General features: G+C 38.7%; 1 protein-coding gene across 5 annotated transcripts in view; it reads right to left on the bottom strand.

The window, feature by feature from the left end:
* Window positions 1-2,351: 2,351 nt before the first annotated feature.
* The window catches only part of USP47 (ubiquitin specific peptidase 47), a 97,375-nt gene continuing 77,896 nt past the window's right edge, over window positions 2,352-21,830 (bottom strand). For all 5 annotated transcript variants that reach the window (XM_050955012.1, XM_050955013.1, XM_050955016.1 and 2 more), the window contains 8 exons: window positions 20,337-20,512; window positions 20,037-20,117; window positions 18,689-18,804; window positions 16,389-16,507; window positions 8,544-8,674; window positions 6,543-6,590; window positions 6,313-6,443; window positions 2,352-3,808 (listed from right to left, as the gene is read on the bottom strand). In XM_050955012.1, the coding sequence (XP_050810969.1) occupies window positions 3,634-3,808; window positions 6,313-6,443; window positions 6,543-6,590; window positions 8,544-8,674; window positions 16,389-16,507; window positions 18,689-18,804; window positions 20,037-20,117; window positions 20,337-20,512 (977 nt within the window). In that variant the 3' untranslated portion in view covers window positions 2,352-3,633. The remainder of the gene's footprint in view (window positions 3,809-6,312; window positions 6,444-6,542; window positions 6,591-8,543; window positions 8,675-16,388; window positions 16,508-18,688; window positions 18,805-20,036; window positions 20,118-20,336; window positions 20,513-21,830) is intronic.

Genomic DNA, 21,830 nt, shown 5'->3' with positions numbered 1-21,830 from the left:
CTGAATAGGTCAGCAGCAAAAACTAGGAATAAAATCCAGGTTTCCTGATTCAAGTTAGAGTGTGATCCACTGGGCCAAATATCACTGTTAACAGACATTCTGACTCAGATAATAAAAAAAGGCTGCTGCACACCTTGTCCTCTTCTGCTACTAGAAAGATTGCTGAGATTGGGGGTGGCAGCAGGGAGGAAGCAGTGCTCATTGTCACCATCCATAAGGAAGGGTATGGAGCCATCACAGATCTCCACTCCATCTTTCCAGCAAGCAGTGTATCATAAGGTCCACTCCTTGTATCTCAATCCAGGCTGAATCTGATAGCTTGACAACTGAGCAGCTTGACAACTGAGCAGTGAGAATCAACAACAATTTTCCTATAGGTGCCATATCATCATGATCAATGCCAGGAAAACAGCGACCATGTCCTGACAGCAACCCAGATTTGGACTTAAGAATTACTGTCATTGCATTTTATCTTTTGGTGCTAAATAATGTTATAAAACACAAACTCATCCAAGACTCTGGAAGATTACCAATAGTACTGAGGTTCCTTAGGGCAACGTATCAATCCAGAGACAGACCTATCTTCTCTATCACAGATGCAGCCACAGTGCTACAGGTGCTCATGACCCATTTAATTTGAATGGAAGGTATTTAATCCCTATTCTTCCTTTCCCTAAAACATGTTCCCTGTTGGCAATTCTTTCAGTTTAGAGTCTACAAACTCTCTGCTCTTAGGAAGCAGGAGTCTTACTGAATGGTTCAGAAAGGCAAGATTTCTCCCCTACATACATCACGGACTATTGTTGTTTCACTTTTCCTGAGAGCTCAACACCTGAAAGAGTTTATCAGATGGCAGATGAGAAGAACTGCAGATTTAGCTTAGCTGAATTAACGTGTTTAGGAAAAAGTCAACCCTTTTTTGCTTCCTCTCACATTAAGTGCCCAGGTCTGAAAGATTCTAAACCTAAATTCTGTTTTACCAACGCCTACACAGCTGCTGGAATACTAGTGCCACAAGCAATCAGAATCCATTCAACATGCTCTACTGCAGTATCCTGTGCCAAAAGGGCATCAGTCACCAGAAAGGAAATCTCTAAAGCTGTCTTGTGGTCATTCATCAAGATTTCTATTAAGCTCTCCAGGCTTGAACTTTCTTCTGGAGAATCTTCCAAACATGAAGGTGCTCCAAACAGTTGTACTTAAGATTTCCCCCTTCCCTAAAAACTAGTCTGACTAAAATCTTTGTTCCTTTCTCTTACTTTTTCCTCTCCCACACTCCTAGATTTCCTATAGCAACTGTTATGCCCCAAGGGCCTAACAGCATAAAGGAAAGGTCATGATGCAGAATAAAAAAAAATAAAAAAAATGTACTCAACAATTTCCTTTATTGGAACACTTGTATCCTAGTTCTCCCAACCATAAGGCCTTCAGTGTTTCTGTGACAGCCTCAGAGTATGTTTACACTGCAAGTGAACACCCATGGCTGGCCCATGTCAACTGAATTGGGCTTGTAGCACTTGGGCTGTAAAATTGCAGTGTAGACATTTGGCCTGGGGCTGGCACCCAAGCTCTGAGACTCTCCCCCTTTGTGGGGTCCCAAGCCTCAGGCTCCATCCTGAGCCCAAACATTTACACCACGATTTTACATCCCTGCAGCCTCAGTCAGCTGACACAGGCCAGCCACAGGTGTTTAACTGCAGTGTAGACACACTCCTACGTGTCTACATATATATAGCTGATATGTTTTAATAAAGTCATTCCAGCAGCCAGAGATGTCAAGAGTGCTAAGGTATTCCCACAATGCTCCCTTTCTTCCCACACCCATGCCACCTAAGTTGGGGACTGTGAGGCATGAAGCCATAATGAAGGTTCTATGCCACACAGATATTCCCCACCCTACAGGGTGAATCCTCAGGGGGCTACAGTTCTACTGACTTTGTCTGCTTTGTGCCACTGGACAGATCCGAGCCCTTGGTATTCCTATACATCTTTGCAAGTACTCACCTGTGAGTCAAGGTGGAAAGAAACAGCCAAACTCCACAGCCTACGTGACAAGTCTGTGCTGCCTCTGGTATTTGCAGGGGGGAAAAGGAGTTGCTACCTAAAATTCTGCACTGGGGAAAGAATTCATTTCCAGAAAGGAAGTTATTAGTTAATAAATCTTCTATTATGAACATAAGTACATTAGACCAGAATACTCTGTATGAACACTCCTTGATACTTCATATTTGTACCTTTGAAGGCAGTATATGAATTTTAAAAGTGATTCTATAGGTTTACATGAAGCAATTCTATAATTTCTTTCCAGGTTAAAAAACCCAAGGAAGTGTAATGATTAAAACAACACAACAGAATGAACAAATGTTTTATTGGCATGTTCATTGTTGTAAACAGCATCAGGCATGAAAAAGTTTACCAAAACCTTTTATTGATTGTTATAAATTAGTTGATATTTCCAATTCTACATAGTTTTTGTTCTCAATTGATGTAGCGATGCAAAAACCTGCTGTTTCTAGGACTTGCAATGAAATCATGTTGACTGCATCAGTCTGCACCACAACCTGAACTACCAGCAAGTTTATACTGTGAGGTGTTAGAGGTTGCCAAAATGTTTAAACTACAAATAACTATGAATCAACTCCAGGAAAAATTAAAGTGTGACTTGCAATGGGACTAGAAAATGCAAACTTGTAATGAAGTCTTCAAAAACAAAATGTACAAAAATAAGTAGCAGAACCAAAAAAAAACACACCAAAAAACTCACTAACAAAGGGAAATGCAACCCTAAAGTACCCAGCACTGCCAAACATAAAATGAATACAAATTTAAATAGGCAGCTATACTTTCAAATGTACACAACGAATATTGATATGTGAAAAGAAATACTATGATAAGTAACTGAACTATAGTTCTGCTAACTGGACAGGGAGATTTTATTTACACATTGAATGCAATATAGTAAAGTTGCTCTTCTGCTTTCATAAGCTATTTAAAAAAGAGTTACCTTACAATACTTGAGCAAAATGAGCCAAGACCTCCTGGTAACTTTCTAAAGGTACCTGTTTTAAGGAAGAATAGTCCAAGGATTCTTCTAAAACCTGACAACTTTTAGAGCTGGCTTTTGAAAATTCCATTACATCTTCACCCCATTTTTGCTGCTTTCCAAAAGCCAATGTGTTACATTTACTTCCAAACCTTCAATGAGGTAATGTGTGTATCACTGAAACAAACAAAAGAATTCATTCATGGCCTTTGCACAGCTTTTATTATTAAGCTATGAGTATCCTGTTTGATGCTAGTTTTACTAGCTACTATGTGCACATTGTCCTCAATCATTTCCACTCATTTTCCTCCCCTCCCCATTTTTTCTATTCATTTTTTGTTTATTTGCACATCCCTTTAGCTTTACAGTACATTTGACTATAGTGCACAACATGATTCAAAGTCAAACAGTGGCCCGACTGGGCACTGAGCTTCTGATTGGTAAACTGCAGCCCAATCAGTGCTGGTGTCATTGCTTTACACCTAATGAGTGTCCTGCCATAATGGCACTACACAGTAGTAGTGAACTTTTTTTTTTTTTTTAATTACTTAAAACAAAAAAATTCCCCAAGGGAAATGCTATTGTAAATGTCAGTCTTGAGTCGACTCTCTATTTGGGGCGCCATCCAGATAAATTTTTAGTGCTTTTTCTTTACGAGGGGAGTAGGTTACGCGGTGTCCGGTTTTCTGGAGTCTGCTGCTTTCTTTTTTCATTAGTTCATTTCTCTGTTCATCTGTCAATTCAATTAACTCTTCAGTTTTATCCCTAAAATAAAATAATAGTTTAAAAATCAGCTATAGTAAAATTACAAAAGTTATACAAATGACTGGGTCTCATTGAATCAAGAGAGCCTGCTAGACTTTTCGTACTGTAAATCGTGATAAAGTATCTCAGAACGCAGGTTCTCGCTCTAAGGCCTTTCTGTGCAAAGCATGGTGTTTTCTGAGACACTCAGAATTGAACATTACAGACCCAACGTAAGGAAACAAGAGAAAGAACTAAACGACAAGATGCTAGATTTCTCCAAAATTTTGCTAAATTGGCTACAAAAAGAAATACGGAGGTAATAAATTGAGAAGGAAAGGGGGAATATAATTTGCAAAGAGGTATCTGGGCTTTCAAGTCAAAGAGTTGTTCTACAGCTATCTAAGCAGACAACTAAACTTTAATTCAATGAACCTTTTAGTTGCAATGTGTCACTTTAACAGTGTGGAGAAATCAGAGAGCCGTGGCATTCCTAGAAAGTTGAAACATCAAGCATGTCTACACTACAATCTTAAATCAACCTATGTTAGTTTACCTTGCAGTTATTGCAGTAATTCAGCACTGGCTGATGTCCACACTACCCTCCTTCTGTTAGTGGTGCACGTCCTCACCAGGAGCGCTTCCACTGACTGAAGAAGGACAGGGGGGAGGGCAACTCCCTGCTGGGACCCCAGCTGCCCCCCAGGCTTCTCACCTTATCACTCCCAGTTGGGATAAGAGGGAAGCCACCTGGGGCTTCTTGTCTTCAGTGGGGAGAGCCGTACTTGGAGTCCTATATACAGACACTATGTCACCCTAACTACACAGATATAAACCCTATGCCTCTTACGGAGGCAGACTAGGGCACTTACATTGTCCAGGAGCAAGGCTGTAAAGTAGACACTGACAGACAAGCTGCCTTATGTCGACCCATGTAGTGTAGACCAAGCCTTATACTAAGGCCTGGGCTACACTAGTGGCTTCCCTGTTGACTCTGCTTACTCCTCTTGCCAAGGTGGAATATGGGCGTTGATTCGCGGATCGATTTATCGCATCTAGACGAGATGCGATAATCGATCCCCGATACATTGAAGACTACCCGCCGATCCAGCGGCAGTATAGACATACCCTAAGCCAGTTTTCCAAGTTCACTTCAAAGTTCCTCTTCATCAAGCCCACACCGCCTCTTCACTCCACCCCTGCCTGGCAACACAGCTTCCTCCTATTCAGCTGCCACTCTATTCTTTAGCCAGCAGCAGCTTTTGACAATATGCCAGCGAGCCGCTCCACGGGACACACAAACCCCATCCGCTCTTATTCCTAGCTCTTCCTCAAGTTCACCACACTACTCACCTCCCTCTTTTCTTGTGCTATCCCCAGATCGCAAATTTATGAAAAAATTTAGGAGTGGGCTGAAGTCCCATGTTCCAAATCTAATTTATTCAGGATAAAATATATCCAAATAGGAATCTGTTTACTGTTCTGTATAATGTCACAGCCTTCATATTATCCCTTAATTCAAAAATTTTGTCCAGGTAACTTCAGACTACAGAATAAACTGCATTTTGAGCTAACCAAACTATAAGGCCAAAGAACATCCTCAAGTTATTTTAGTACTGAATTGTCTAACAGATTTGTTTTCTTCGTGTCTGGCAGATGAAAAAGCGAGGCTATATTTTAGGTGACCATCTGATTAGCACATGTTGCAGAGAGTAACTAGAAACAGACGAAGAACAAGAATTGGAATTGCTATGGCCTAGTAGTTTAAGAATTAGTTGTAGAGCCCTTTTCTAAGGCCTTCGATGGTGCTTATGCCTTGTGCTGGCCCCCTGCACAGTAGTCAGTTTCAACCTTTGGGCATTTAAAATACGGAAAACAATTTCACCAAAAATATAATTCAGTTTTAAGGTATGCTTGTGTTGTGCCCATAAAACACTCATGCTGGCCAGATAGGTTACAATGGCCCTGAATAAGCAGTTAGGTCAAGATTTTTCAAACTAGTAAAACTAGGGAAAAAAAGTTTCTATTTATTACATGATCCCTTAGAATGGCTTCCAATTTCATGTTTATCATAGTGTCAATATATACTATATAGTAAGGTCAATTCAAAAACGTCATGGCAAAAATTCCCTAAAACAAGAAGATATTATTTGCTTTATTTATATAACTGCTTACTGTAAAATATTAAGCAAATGCTACATAATTCAACACAATGGGTGAAATCCTGGCTACATTAAGATAATGCCAAAACTTCTGAAATCCAGACTTATTTCCAAGCATAATGCTTACTATTTAGCACATATTAGTAAAATAGAAGTTAAAGACTAACACAAATTTATAACTGAAGTGCCTCAATCAAAGTTAAGCTTGATTTTCTATTTTCAACTCCCACTGTGGACATTTTTCTTCTTCAAAACAACAGCAGAATTTTCAGCATGAACTGTTTTTCAGGCTTCTGTTGGTTGTTAGAACCTTATTTATACGTAGAGTATTTGTTGATCATTATACTACAATAAAATATATACCTATAAAATATTACTGCACCATCATCACAAATGTAGAGAGGCCAGACATTCAATGCAGACACTTTAGGATTCCAGTCCAAGTCCTGGTGGATCTCTAGTACTGAAATATCACAGGGAAATGTGCCTCTCCCCTGGAAAGAAGCAATTATTCAGTGAATAAATCATCCAAACAGCATAACAATATATGCACCCCAAATCAGTATATACAATTTCGACATAACACTACTTACCTTAGCAAATTCTATATATTCCAAGGGTATTCCACTTATTTCACTAAGCTGTAAAAACACACATTTTCAATACATTAATTTTTTTCAGTGAGGTAAACAGTTTCATGCCATCATACACTGAAGCATATGAACATCAGAAAGTCTTTGCGAAATTGTAAAGGCCAGTAAGAAATTCAGACACATCAACGATACAAAAATGGATTCAAAACGGCAGGAAAAGATACCTATTTCAATTTATCAACATCCCATATGTCACAATTTTTCTTTAAGCAGTGGTTATCCCAAGAACACAGCTGATGCTTTTTAGTGCAATTAAGTTAGTACATGACAGAGGAGTCACAACTGACACTTCTGTGAGACCCTTATATAATATCAAAATTTCCAACAGAGTGGTGGAGATAGAAAAAATTAAAATAGAAACAGTTAATGTGAGGTCCAAAATGCAAAGTGATTGCACCCCTCATATTACAACTTTGACTGAAGCAGCGTTGGTTCTCAATATTACAAATCATGTTATTTATACAACTTACTGTGTATATCAATACAAATAAAAAACAAAAACAACCTGACAAAAGCTAAATGACTGATGAATCACATCATCCCCACCATCCAATAAACTTCTGCTGAAATAAAAGGACTGACTGAAAATCTGTCTTGTACCACATTTTAAATGTCAACTTCAAGCTTTTGCATAGTGCAGATGGGAACAAATTCAAGAGATGAGGCCATAAAAAACATGCTGCCAACTGGTCCCTAGAGATTAACTCTGAAGGCATGCAGCAAGAGCAGCCAACCACAAATGTTGTGACACTAAATGAAAAAGGCAGTCTTGGAGATGGTAGGATCCATTGTCATTAGGGGATTCATGATATCAGTAACTTGATTTGTACCTGGAAGCACACAAGACGACAGTACATAGCTTGTCATATAAGCATTACATGCTCATGACCAACTACCACACTTAACAAGGAGGCCAATGCATTCAGTGTTAGATGAAGACAATGAATTTGTGTTCAGTCATGAGAAAACTGAACTGATTTTCCCTTGTGTTGTATGTGAGCCTTACTGTTGAGCCTATGTGAGTTGTACTGTTTTGCATGAACACTGTGTGTGCCTCAGTTTTCCTGTGTGCTGTACCAATACCTCGGTAGTGAGAATAGGGGCGTATGACTTTGGCTGAGACCTTTGCTCCAGCTACCTGCATGTATGCCATGACCAGTGTCCTTCATAACCTGAGATCCAGAAGGGGGATGCAACCAGGTGATGACCAAGTGATTCTTTGCCTGGGAAGTGAGACAAAGAGAAGGAGCAGTTGCAAGCTGGCAATCTGCTTGGGGGGACTGGAGGAGTAGTCGTCCAGAGCTTCTGGCCCAGGACTCCCTAAGATGGACTTGGCTGAAAGTCACTCATTTCTATGCTAACAAGTTCTGCTCTATACTGTGTCCCTGTTGAATAATAAACCTTCTGTTTTACTGGCTGGCTGAGAGTCATATCTGACTGTGGAGTTCGGGTGCAGGGCCCTCTGGCTTCCACAGGAGCCCCAACCAGGTGGACTCACTGCAGGACATGCACAGTGTGGAAGGGGATGCTGAATGCTCTGAGGTCAGATCCAGGAAGGTTGAAGCTGTGTAAGCTTCTTGCCCTGGCGACAGTATGCTCAGAGAGGAGAAATGCTCCCCCAGAGTTCTGACTGGCTTCGTATAGAGTAGTTCCAGGGCATCGCCCGGTGACACAACATCAAGGAGTTATATACGGTAAGAAAAGGGTTTCTCTGCAGCCTCTGCTATTACTGGGATCTCAGTTGGCATCCACATGCAAGACAGTCTTTTTACACTGGCAGCTCACCAACCATTTGTAACTAAGATGCAATCGTTGCAATTGAACTGCATTAAATCCCTGTGTTCATGCTGTTATTCAGAATTAAAGTGGCCTTAATTTGGTTTACCTTAAATTTACTTTGAAATTATGCTTGAATACATTTTACTACTAAAATCAATTCACCTTCTCTTTTAATTCATCAACACTGCTGCTTTCCAGAACTACTTCCTGGAAGGAATCAAGCTTCATCTCTGATGGCCTCCATCGTCTTGACAGAACAGCAAGCTGTGACATGGATTTCATCTTCTCTGCCCCTGCAAAAAGAGATGGAATATTCTATCTACAAAGAGGAGTTTAACATATATTATATGCACACACAAACATGGGAGTCTGCTGAGTGCATTATAGCTATGTATATTCCATGCAAAAAGGTCAAAAATATCAAAGGTTGCAAAGTGAAGCACTTAAGTCAGGAAATTGCCATGTTAAATATGCCTGTATAACTTTCTCTGCACCCATTTGTGTACACACACACACACACACACCACAGTGACTTTTCATAGGACTCCAACCTTTAGTGCTCAGGATGGCCAGTGCTCATTGAACAAGACAGCAGTTCTAGATTTCCTTTTCTAGGCACCATGTGTGACCCCATGCCTCATTCTCTGCATACCATCCAAGCCTTTCACCAGGATAACGTTTTCTCTGTACAGGCTTTTCTACAGCACTGATCAATAGAATATGTAAGTGCCTTAAAAAACATTAATGAATTTTTCCTCAAAGCATCATGAAGATCATGAAGAATCATACTCATTTTAATGATACTGAACATAGAGACAGAGTAAGTGACTTAACATGGTCAAACTAAGGCTACATCTGATTTAGTGGGTCTTGTGAAGACCTGCCAAATCGACAGCAGATTGCTCTCCGGTCGACCCCCATACTCTACCCCCGATGAGAAGAGTAAGGTAAGTTGATAGGAGAGTTTCTCCCATTGACCCCCTGCGATGTAGCCCCCACGGTAACTCTACCTAAGGTACATCGACTCCAGCTTCATTATTCACGTAGCTGAAGTTGCACAGCATGGGTCAACATATCGTAGTAGTGTAGATATAGCCTTAGTCTGTGCAAAAGGTTGGACCACACAACTTTTGCAGCAAAAGGGACAGAGGTGTTCTGGTCCCCAGACCAACAGATTAATTCATGACAAAATTCAGTCTCATTCGGTTTCCAATACCTAAACTCAATAAAGCAATGGAATGGTGGGAAAAAACAGTATGAGATCATATAATAAAAAGTAGAGCTGTGAAGTGATTAAACAAATTGCAATTAGTCGCACTGTTAAACAATACAATATCATTTAGTTAAATATTTTTGGATGTTTTCTACATGTTCAAATATATTGATTTCAATTGTAACCCAGAATACAAAGTGTACAGTGCTCACTTTATATTTATTTTTTATTACAAATATTTGCACTGTAAAAAACAGAAGAAATTAGTATTTTTCAATTCATCTAATACAAGTACTGTAGTGCAATCTCTATCATGAAAGTTGAACTTACAAACCTAGAATTATGTACAAAAACTAACTGCATTCAAAAATAAAACAATGTAAAACAGATCCTACAAGTCCACTTAGTCCTATTTCTTGTTCAGCCAATTACTCAGACAAACAAGTTGGTTTACAATTCCAGGAGACAATGCTGTCTGTGTCTTGTTTACAATGTCACCTGAAAGTGAGAACAGGCATTTGCATAGCACCATTGCAGCTGGCGTCACAAGATATTTAGGTGTGAGATGTGCTAAGATTCATATGTCCTTTCATGCTTCAACCACCATTCCAGAGGAGAGGCGTCCATACTGATGTCAGGTTGTGCTCAATAACAACCCAAAGCAATGCGGACCAATGCATGTTCATTTTCATCCTCTGAATCAGATGCCAGCAGCAGAAGGTTGATTTTCTTTTTTGGTGGTTCAGGTTCTATAGTTCCCTCATCGGAGTCTTGCTCTTTTAAGACTTCTGAAAGCATGCTCCACACCTCGTCCCTCTTCGATTTTGGAAGGCAGTTCAGATTTTTAAACCTTGAGTTGAGTGTTGTAGCTATCTTTAGAAATCTCACATTGGTACCTTTTTAGAGTTTTGTCAAAGCTGCAGCAAAAGTTCTTAAAACAAACAACATGTACTGAGTCATCATCCGAGACGACTATAACACATGAAGTATATGGCAGAACGTGGGTAAAACAGAACCGGAGACATACAATTCTCCCCCAAGGAGTTCAGTCACAAATTTAATGAATGCTTTTTTTTTAAACAAACATTGTCTGCACGGAAGCATGTCCTCTGGAATGGTGGCCGAAGCATGAAGGGACATATGAATATTTAGCATATCTGGCATGTAAATATCTTGCAATGCTGACTACTGAAGTCCCACACGAACACCTGTTCTCACTTTCTGGTGATGTAAATAAGAAGTGGTCAGCATTATCTCTCATAAATGTAAACAAACTTGTTTGTTTTAGCGATTGGATGAACAAGAAATAGGACTGAGTGAAACTCTAGGCTCAAAGGTTTGGTTTTATTTTTGAATGCAGTTATTTTTTGTACATATTTCTAGGTAACAAAATCTATAATTATAAGCTGCACTTTCACAGTAAAGAGACTGCACTACAGTACTTGTATTAGGTGAATTGAAAAACACTTTTTTTACAATACAAATATTTAATAAAAAATATGAAGTGAGTAGTGTACACTTTGTATTCTATGATGTAACTGGAATCCATATATTTGAAAATGTAGAAAAACATCCAAAATATGTAGTAATTTCAATTGATATTCTATTTTTTTAATAGTACCATTAAAACTGTGATTCATCGACAGCCCTAAATAAAAGGCAACTGAGGAAGCGCACACACACAAGGAAATTAAGTTCAGATTGCACTGACTGACAACCTTGACCTTTGAGTGCTTCAGTATAGAAATCCTTTTTGTAGGGAATTTCACAATATTTTAAAAAGAGAACATGAAAAATACTAAGAAATTCCACTGTGTCCAATTACACTGCTCTACAGCCAAAATGCTTCTGAAACAAATGTAGTCCAACTTTACTAATTCTGGGTCACTGAGAACAAAAATGATGCTTAAAATTGTTGATTGGCTCTAGTTTTCAAGATATGCTATTGGGTCAGTATATACGACCCTTGACTTGGGAATGGCGGAGGATAAGTGAGTTATAAAGGGAAGGGATCTCAATTTAAACCAGAAATGACTAAAATACTTCTTTGACTGGATCTATGAATAAATCTATGACTGGGTTTGGACAGTACTTGCTTTTGAGGAAAAACAATGAATGATGCAATCTGAAGCTGGTATTGCGTCATACATGATATGAATTGCATCATGTTATTCCTAGAAGTCATGGATGATGCAATCATAAGTAAGCTTACATCACTCTGCTGAACAAATTGCCCTATATCAGCTCTAGAAATCATACAGTATCGTGCTCTCTTATTTGTCAGTGTTTGATTTTGCAAAGGGACACATTTCTGTTTAGCCAAAGTGAGCAGAGATGCCTCGTACTTGTGTGAACAGTGCAGATAACTTCTGCTATGTTTGTGATGACGTGACTTTTGCATCCCAAAAGCACAGTATAACCACTATGGTTAAGAAAGCCTATCACCTTTATTTTGGCTGCAAAATTGGAGATCAGGACAAGAGGGGGGCCCCACACATATGCAGCAACACTTATGCAACAAATCTTCGCCAGTGGTTGAACAGGAAAAGGAAATCTATGCCTTTTGCAGTGCCAATGATTTGCAGAGATCCAACAGATCATACAAGCAATTGTTACTTCTGCATGGTGCCTCCAGTTGGGAAAGGTGTGTCAAAGAAGAAAAAGCGGACTGTGCATTATCCAAACATTCCATCAGCTATACGCCCAGTACCCCATGGAGAAGGACTGCCGGTTCCTGATGCACCAGAATCACTCTCACTTGAGTCACATGAGGAAGAGGAAGAGGATGAAACTTCTGGTCCTGAACCATTAATGTCACAGGACCCACATTTTCTCCCATCCTCCTCCTCTGAACCACACCTCATAACACAAGGTGAACTGAATGACCTTGTCAGGGATTTGGAACTACCCAAGAGTAGGCAGAGCTGTGGGGCTCCAGATTACAGCAGTGGAATCTCCTGGCAGGCTATCAGGGCAAATGGAGCCCATCAATGCTTGCAGACTATTGCTGGACAGTGACAAGAGATGCTCCATTTAATGAATACAAGAGACAAGCCAAGAAGCGCCGAGTAGACACTGAATAGGACTAAACTATGTACATAATAGTTTGCCTTTTGTTCCAGAATAAATTTTATTTATATAACCCTTTTGCTGATTTTTAATGTGTTCCATAAACAGGACAGGTGAAATATTATCATGTAAAGCAACCATAAACACATGAAAAGACCTAGGTTTACAATTTATGATTAAAATTCTACTAGCTACACAATATACATAGACATAAAATGTAAAAACTTAAATATCTTAGAAACAGTAGCCAATCAGTTGTTTTAATTGTCATATTTGAATTCAGCACATCAAAATACATAATAAATATCACATTTTATCTCTGAAGCAGACGACTTCTCAAAAATTGTAGACCAGTGTTAACAATTTGGGACAGTTCACAGACTGATACTTTTCTTGAAGGCTGCAATACTGTGCTCCAGAATTTTAAATTAAGCCTCTACCTCTTATGGTTGTGAAAAAAACTTTTAAAAGGTGATGAAAATGTCTGTGAGCACCCCCTGTAGACATCCTAAAATGAGAGATGTGAACTTTCCCTTTTCATTTCAAAGGGTTACTAATTCTGAAGTCAAATTATAACACTGTAAATAAAAACACTAAGTATTTCACCACTGACCAAAAGCATACAAGAAAAGAATGGAATGATCTTAATATTATGATCCATTATAATGTCTTGTTCTGATGTAAACAGAAACTAGTTTGAGTGTGAATCTCTACATCATATGAAAGGAATTAGAATATTTTTGGAGTCCACACTCCTTTCTAAGGCAATGGAAAGTATCTTAGAGAAAACATAGCACTGTCTACTCGCCTTCCTAGAACTGATTGTATAAAGAACGAATACTGGCACTTTTTAAAAGCTCTGTAACTCTGACAAAATAACTTTTACCAGCTCCCAAAATGGCACAATGGCAACCATCTGCTTATCAAATTTCAGGTTTCTACCATTGACAGAGCTGTTCAAAAAGTCAGTATTTTATAATGGCTAAAGAGTGGGGATTTTCTCCTCAATTCTTGGATCTGAAAATGCTTAAACAATTTTGGCTCAAACTATCAAAAATTTGCTCCTAACTGAAAACAAACATTAATTTTTTTGACTACAATTTGTAAAGATTAGAAAAAATATAAGCAACTGAAAATTTGCAGGAGGAGGGAGTTTGTTGCCATCATTTCATTTTATATTCTTCCGCTTCCCTAGCAAGTTCATTGTTTCCTCCGAGATCCTTCTCCTGGCTCTTTTTGGTCTCTTTCTCGGCTAATCTGAAAGCTGATAAGACAACAACTAAAAGGAAGACTTTGAAAAATACCAAAATGAAAGGCTCTTAAAGACAGCTGAAGATTGCAGAAGCCTCAAAGAAATGCAACTGGAAACTGATGCTATACACATCAACAATAACGCCGCTGAAGAACAAAGATGGAAGAGCAGTTATTGACAGAACATGAATAGCAGCTGTCTGCAAAGATTTCTACACCAAACCGTTTGCACTTCAAACAAACATCCCACTACGAACACATCAACAGACCAACGAGCACGCACTCCCGGTCCTTGGCAACGAAGTCTGACATGCAGTTTACCAAATGAAGGAAAGAAAAGCTCCAGGAAAAGACAGACTGACAATTGAAATGATAAAGACCTGGAGGACAAGACCTCTGAAAAACCCTTGCTCAGAGGTTTAGCCACTACTTAGAAATGCAGAATATACATCGAGCTGGAAATAGTCTAACACCATTTTGCTGTACAAGAAGGACGACTGTGAAGATCTAAAGAACTACTGACCCATATGACTGCTCTCACGTCTACAAGCTATTCACCAAAACAACAAACTGACTCTCACAGAGTCTGAATGAGCAGCACCGAAGAAAGCAGGCAGATATTCAAAGGAATTTCAGCACATTGGACTAGATCTTCACTCTAAATCAGCTATTGGAGTGCTCAATGGAATAGAGATTTCCTTTATGCATTGCCTTCGTTGACTATGAAAAAGCATTTGACAGAGTAGAGATCTATGTAGTGCTGAAAGCTCTTGTAGTTTGTGCTGATGCCCTGCTCTGCATCAAACTACTAAAGGAAGCAAACTCTGACTGCCCTATGGATATAACTCTGTTCAACAATCCCCTTCGCATCCCAGTCAAAAAAGGTGTGAAGCAAGGAGATGCGGTTTCACTGAAACTCTTCACAGCCTGCCTCAAAATGGTAATGAGGCGGATGAACTGGAAAAGGTGGAATCAGCATCAATGGAGAGCAGCTAAACCACCTTAGATTCACAGACAATATTATGTTGATTGCTGAAAACACTATCAAACTACAGAAAATGCTGCAAGACCTCGACACGAAAAGCAGCCAAGTCGGACTGAAAAAGAACTGCTCTAAAACAAAATGTATGCAGTCCAATGCCTTGCCAAAAGCCCAAATAATAGTCAAGGGAGAACAAATAGAAGAAGTTGAACAATGTCTATTTGAGCCAAAAAATTAACATGCACCATGATCAGGAAGGTGAACTCATGCAAAGGAAGAAAGCTGGGTGGCGTGCACATTCAATTTTATTGAGGATTTTCTCCAAGGGAAAAATCAACAAGGCAACACGCGCCAATCACTGCAACGCAACAGTATTGCCAGCAATGTTGTACGGCAGCAAAACATGGGCACTGATGAAGATAGTGGAGCAACAACTGTCTGTCACAGAGAGAGCGTGACAGAAAGAAGAATTCTGGGGATCTCAGTCCGTGACCGAGTCCCCAACGACATGATCAGATACAGTGGAGCGTAGGACATTGTTGAAAGCAGGAACTGTAAAATGCAATGGGCTGGGAATTAGCGAGGCTCACTGAAACGAACTACTTCTGTTGCCAAGTGGTACCCAAGGGAACTGAAAACGGCTGACCTCCAAAAAGGTGGGAAGATTTTATTGTGGAAAGACATGGACACACAGAGAAGGAAGGCCACAGGATAAGAGAAGAATGGAAGATATGTTGTGATTGGAGCAATCTATATGAGACCAATCAATCAAGATGATCAAGATGAACTGAGAGTTACCACTTAGAATGGAAACACTTCTGCAACCTCAAGTGTAGGCACTGCTGCATTCTCAGCATCTGATACACATAGTCATAATTACAATCATTACACCTACATGTGTCTCTCTCTCACACACACACACAAAGTTTGCAAAGAAACTATGAACAAAACTTCTCTAGTATTTTTCAAAACTAAAGCCAGGCACTGCAACAGGTTAACTTTATTATTATTATTATTTCTTCCCCTCTACCTCACCCCCTTTTGCAATTTATATTATCCTATTTTGATTACACTAGCACCACTGGTCTGAATAAATAATCTGAATGCCCCCATCTACTTCCCCACACTTAAATTCTACTCCTTTGGTCTCTTGGGCAAATAATTTTTTGATAATCAATTAAAATATAATTAATTGTTTTAATCATCATGGTATGTGCAGGCAAGGAGACTGTGCCTGGGCTGGTAAGTTTTCTTGTGCAATTCAGAAGGCTGCATTAAGCTTACATTTGAGTTCTCACGTCTAGAAAATACACTACAACTAAACTGAAAAAGAATCTTGAAGTGCAGTTTTAATTATCTTCAGGAAAGTACAGAATGTAGAATGCAGTGAACCTAAAATAATTCAATAAACCAATTTTGATACAATTTAAATGTGCATTTTAACTCCAAAATGTTAGGGATCTAACTTTTTCTCATAATGCATTATTATTACCGTCAAGTATTTCTAAGAAGACCTCCCAGTTGCTTGAAATATTAATATCTTCCTCATAGACATGATAATCCAGAAATACAGTGCCTGGATTCTTCCAGGTTTTCTTTCGTAGGCGAAACCTATAAATATGTTTAAGAAAACAGTAAGCTTTTGTTCACTGATACCAACTTACAACGGCAATGGATTCAATGACAATTTTTTTTTTGAGCCCTGGAGAAAGGTATCACAAAATCCATGACACTTAAGAGTGTGTTTACACTTCAATTGGGAGGCAGGACTGCAACATACTTAAGCTAGCTTTGAATGAGCTAGTTTGCTAAAAAGGTAAATGAAGCCATAGCAGCACAGGCTAACTGCCCAAGTATGTATCCAGGGACCCTGTGTGGCTAGTCTATGATGTTATTCCTACTCCTGTGGCTTCATTGCTATTCATGATCAAGATAGCATGGGTATGCCTATGCTGCAATCACATCTCCTGACAACAATACAGATGGTACCTTTAACACACAGAGGTTGCACAAACCACCCCTACTCTGCTTCCAGCCACACATAGGATCTTCACTCCTGCAAGAGGCCCAAGATTTTCAATTATGACCAAGCTTCACCTCTCTTTATTGGTAAATATAACTTTTCTTGCTTCTCAAAATTTCAATTTGGAGATCCTATAAAATTAACAGTATACCATCACACCTTCAAGTGGCTGCATGGAAATCTGGACTCTTAAGCATATCAAATGCTGTCATTCATGGCCACTGGAGCTGGTTGCTAGAGACAGTATCTCCTTCAGCTAAGAGCTTAAGCACTTTCCTCTACAACATACCCAATACGGCAATCTTCAGCTATTAGATTTCCGAGAGGACACTGAAATTGCTGGCTTGGAGACCAATGATCTATGTAGAACATAATTCTACTTTTAGCCAGCAAGCTGCTCTTAGGGAAAACTGTTTATTTTGTGGCTAAAAATAAGCTGCTTGATGTATGCCCTCCAGCTATCAGACATGTGAAGCACTCAGCAGAACTACCGTGTATCTACCGCATATTCTAAAAGCAGTTTAAATATTGTATAACTGGTGATCTACTATGAATTGCAAAATTCTTAAAAAGGGGAAATAGCGGAAAGTTTATTAAGTTTATAATTAAATACACTGTGAAATCTCATGTAGATACAAAATACAGGAGTACGCTTTGTATGTTATTTAGGTCTTTATGCATGACTCTTGTATGTGAGAATACGTGAGCCTAAATTAAACCAGGCATACCAAAGAATTCTGAGATGAATCATCATATTTCTATTTTCTGACAATACTGAAATATTAATCTCTCTCATTTGTAGGTGGGTTATTCAGAGAGGTTTCAATTATGGCTTTTGAAACCTAGTGCTGACAAGGAGACATTGCAAAGCTGCCATATACTGGCAAGCTCTAGAAAGGATTGTACTTATTAGTGGGAGTACACATGCTCAAGAGAATATGGGACTACGACTGTATCTGGCCAATCCATGGAGTACAGAAGGAAAGGGACAGTGGGAGGGAAGAATGGCTTCTTAAGCAGGAATGGGAAATAAATTAGTGGTGTTATTCTCCCCCAAGCTCTACTCTCAGCTTCTCCCCCACTAAAAACATTTTTTCTTCTTTAAAAAAAAAGAGGACACACACTTAGAGGGTGGGTGTCTGACTCATGTGGCTCCATTTTGCAGATCTTCTCCAGCCCTGAGGCAAGAATTTAAAGTGTATGGAAAATCAGAAGAGGCAACATGTCAGAGCAATGCCACAGAGCAGCATTTGTTCTACTGCTACACAGAAATGTTTGGACTGTATCTCTCAGAGACGAGTCTTTTTTATTGTGAAATGTTTCTTTTCTTCCCTTTTCAGCTTTTAGAGAGGTACTGTTACCTTTAATATTCCCAACAATAAATACCACGACAGGATAGAAGTGTAAACAGATCTGAACTTATAGATTGCAGTGGTAAGCCATTTAAAAGAAAAAAGGCATTTCCATTTAAGCAGCACTCCCTCAATCTTTCCAGATGGAACGAAGGCTAGAAATTTATCACAAATTAATCTTTTATATTCACAGTTTGGCTCAGACAACATAACAACTGATCACCTTTCAACCATCTCCAAAAAATCCACTAAAAAACCAGCTGCGACTGATTATATTAATACTTTCTCCCATAAAGGAGAAACAAAACTTCCTCCCAATATTTATAGCAGGTCCTCTTGGCTTCTGAGGAACAGAAACAGGGGCACTCTTTGTTGTATTTAATCCACCAGTTTTAATCTTGACTGTATGCTTTTTACCTGTCAATCGTCAGATCTAAGCCACATTGCTCCCTGAGTTGAGGAAGTAGCTCCTCTTTTGACTGACGCACAGTCATTCCTTTAGCAAAAACAGCATCTAAAAGAAACTTGCATGGCTGTGAACACAACAAATATACATTAGTGCTAGTATTGTTTATTTATAAAACAGTATCTCTCATTCATGCTATTGTCTTGCTCAGTCTCCATCACCCAAGAAAATGACAGTTGATAACTTTGTGTGAGCAAGATACTCAACTAAACTGATTCACAACAGGCTGTGCTCATTAGTGCATTAGTAACTCATTGCTGTTTATTTCCAGTTCATTCACAAACCAAAAACTTCACTGAAATAAAGGCATAGTAGTTAAGAATTAAATATTGTGTACATTATTAAAACTTCAGAAACATTGTAAAACATATCATAGAATGTCAGGGTTGGAAGGGATCTCAGGAGGTCATCTAGTCCAATCCCCTGCTCAAAGCAGGACCAACCACGTTTCCACATATGATGGTGGGAGATTTGCCTTTTTTCCTAATAGAATAGATATATGGGCATTAAAATTATTTGGAAAGCTATTTTTCAATTAAATAAGTCCTGTCACCACACTGGTGCCATCCTTCTTTAGTTTTAATGTGCTATTTACTGGCTCCATAGTACAGAACTTCCTCTATTGAAGAAAGCTGTTCATACTTGGAAAATGATTTTTAATCAAAACATTGTCTGATCTTAAGTTAGTGATCGATTTCATTTCATGCATTATTCAATCAACTGTTCTTTTCTGCTTACACATCATATTAGTAACTGACGAAACTGCAGTGTATTTATTACAGGTGTAAATAAAGGACAACTCGGGTGCACTTGTAAACAAAGCAATTTTTATGTGGAAATTGAGACAAAACATGGACTCTACAAAGTTATTTTTACAGTCACTTAATTGTACTTTAAGTCTCAAATGGATACTTATGTTAATCAATTGTATTACAAGACAGTCACCTTTGTTTCCAGCACTACTACAGACTAGTCTTGTGCGAACAGCTATATCAGCATATTCAATTAGTGAATCTTTCTGAAGAAGTGTTGCTTTGCAGTATCTGATGGCAGTAAATATTCTAACACTACGTTATTGGAAAACATGAAGCCTATTAGAGAGTTCTTTCAACGTAAACTGTCAAGTTAGGGAGGCTTTCGGGAAAGAGAATGCATGGAGTGAAAAGTGAAAATTTAGTGGGGATTTTACCCTTAAGGGTTTTTGTGTTTTTTCTTTCCCCAAAAAATTAAGACTAATGCACATTTCACAGTGTCTTCATACACTACTTTCAGAAGATTTTAAAATATAAAATTACTTACTTCTGGCTCATTTATCAAGAGCTGGTACACTTTGACTCTGTATTCCCCCTTCTTAAGTGCTCTTCCAAGTCTAATAGTTATCTATTAATTGAAAAGAATCATCATCAGAACTGATATTAAAAGTCAAAAGTTAGTTCTCTTCTAATATTGTGTTAATACTACCAATATAGCAAGGATGCCATGAAGTAGGGTAGTGAATTTCATCCAACACAGAATTAGTCCGCAAAAGTTCTCTAGGCAGCCAACTAAATCTGGTTCTATTCTATACATTTTTAATTATTCAAAGCTCATTTGATTAACCTTATTGTCATCAGAAAATGATGAAAGTGTCTCATTCAGCCGAACACTCTCAAACTCTTGATTGCTGGCATAGACTCGAAAGACCTTGAAGTGAGAAGAGAGAACTCCAACAAAGGGCTCCAAGTGTTGCTTGAAGGAAGACAGTGTAATTCTTTTATCAACATGCACAAGCAACCCTAAAGAACAAAAACAAAAACCCAAACCCAACCTTGTGTTACAAAGTGACCACCAAATTTTGCCCATTCAATTTGTGAAAACTTGTTTCCACATATTTGTTCACCATTATTTATATGGTAGTAATACCTAAGAGTGCCAGTCATGGAGCAGGTCCCTCTTCACATTTTATCTATATTAGATATTTTATAGCTCCCGTTATCATAAAATCAGAGTGCCACACAATTTTTCATATGTTTATGCTCAAACACCCCTGTGAGATAGTGAAGTATTATTAACCCCATTTTACAGATGGGGAACTGAGGCACTGAGAGCTTAAGTGTAAAATTTTAAAAACTATCTAAATAGCTTAGGGGGCTTTCAAAATTTGAACCTACCTGGCTTACTCATTGTCAAACGGGAAGTCTCTGACAGAGCAGGGAACTGGATCTAGCGCTGTGGGCTAGGTGTGTCTATCCCATTACTAACACTATACAAAATCCAGCTTTTATATAAGTCTCTGGCTACCAGATGTGAATTTGAAATCTTACTCATTACCCTGCCATTGGAAGAAAGGAGCATGCTTCCCCTTCTCTTCAGCCCACCCAGGAACCTCTTGGCTACTTCACTGTGTATGTGGGGGCTGCCACAATTCTACTCTATTGAGGATGGATGCGTTTGCTACTTCTGTGCCCTCCTCACCCTGGCTGCTACAGCTATGTCAGTTGCTACTCAAAGCTTTCCCAATCCGAAGATTAACTTCTCAGATTATTCTCATTTGAACTGCTGCCCACAACATTTTGAATAGCTGTGATGAGACATCAGAGGCCCTACAGCATTATGCTTACAAGTACAGAAAGGCATCACAACACTGGCTCTTGTTTGAAAGATTGCCTTTGGAACCATTAAAAAAAAAAACTCAAAGTAATTTTAAAGAAAAAGATCAAAGCTGATGGTTTAGGTCCTTCAACACTCCAGAGAAATTTTCCTATTTGCCTAGCTTTTCAAAACCTTTTGGTACCTTCAATCTCAGTATATTACTTGTATCACTTAAACTATTCAACATATTTATCATGCCATAATGCAGTTATTTTTATACTCAATAGTAAGTCTCAAAGCTTTACTGTACTAGTCCATATTGAAAAGCAACCAGAAAACCTGCTTGCTTAGAATAATTTTATTTTTTCATGTATGCAATTTGGACTAAATTTAAGAATTACACACAACTGGAGCCTACACTATTTAGGTTTAATCACATTAGGCTGTATTACTCCAAGAATACTTATATAGCGCCAAATACACCTCTACCTCGATATAACATGAATTCGGATATAATGCGGT

The sequence above is a fragment of the Gopherus flavomarginatus genome, chromosome 5 (assembly GCF_025201925.1).
Source record: "Gopherus flavomarginatus isolate rGopFla2 chromosome 5, rGopFla2.mat.asm, whole genome shotgun sequence".
NCBI classification, from domain to species: Eukaryota; Metazoa; Chordata; order Testudines; family Testudinidae; genus Gopherus; species Gopherus flavomarginatus.
The sequence above is the reverse complement of the archived record's forward strand: the minus strand, read 5'-3'. Positions and strand labels throughout refer to the sequence as shown.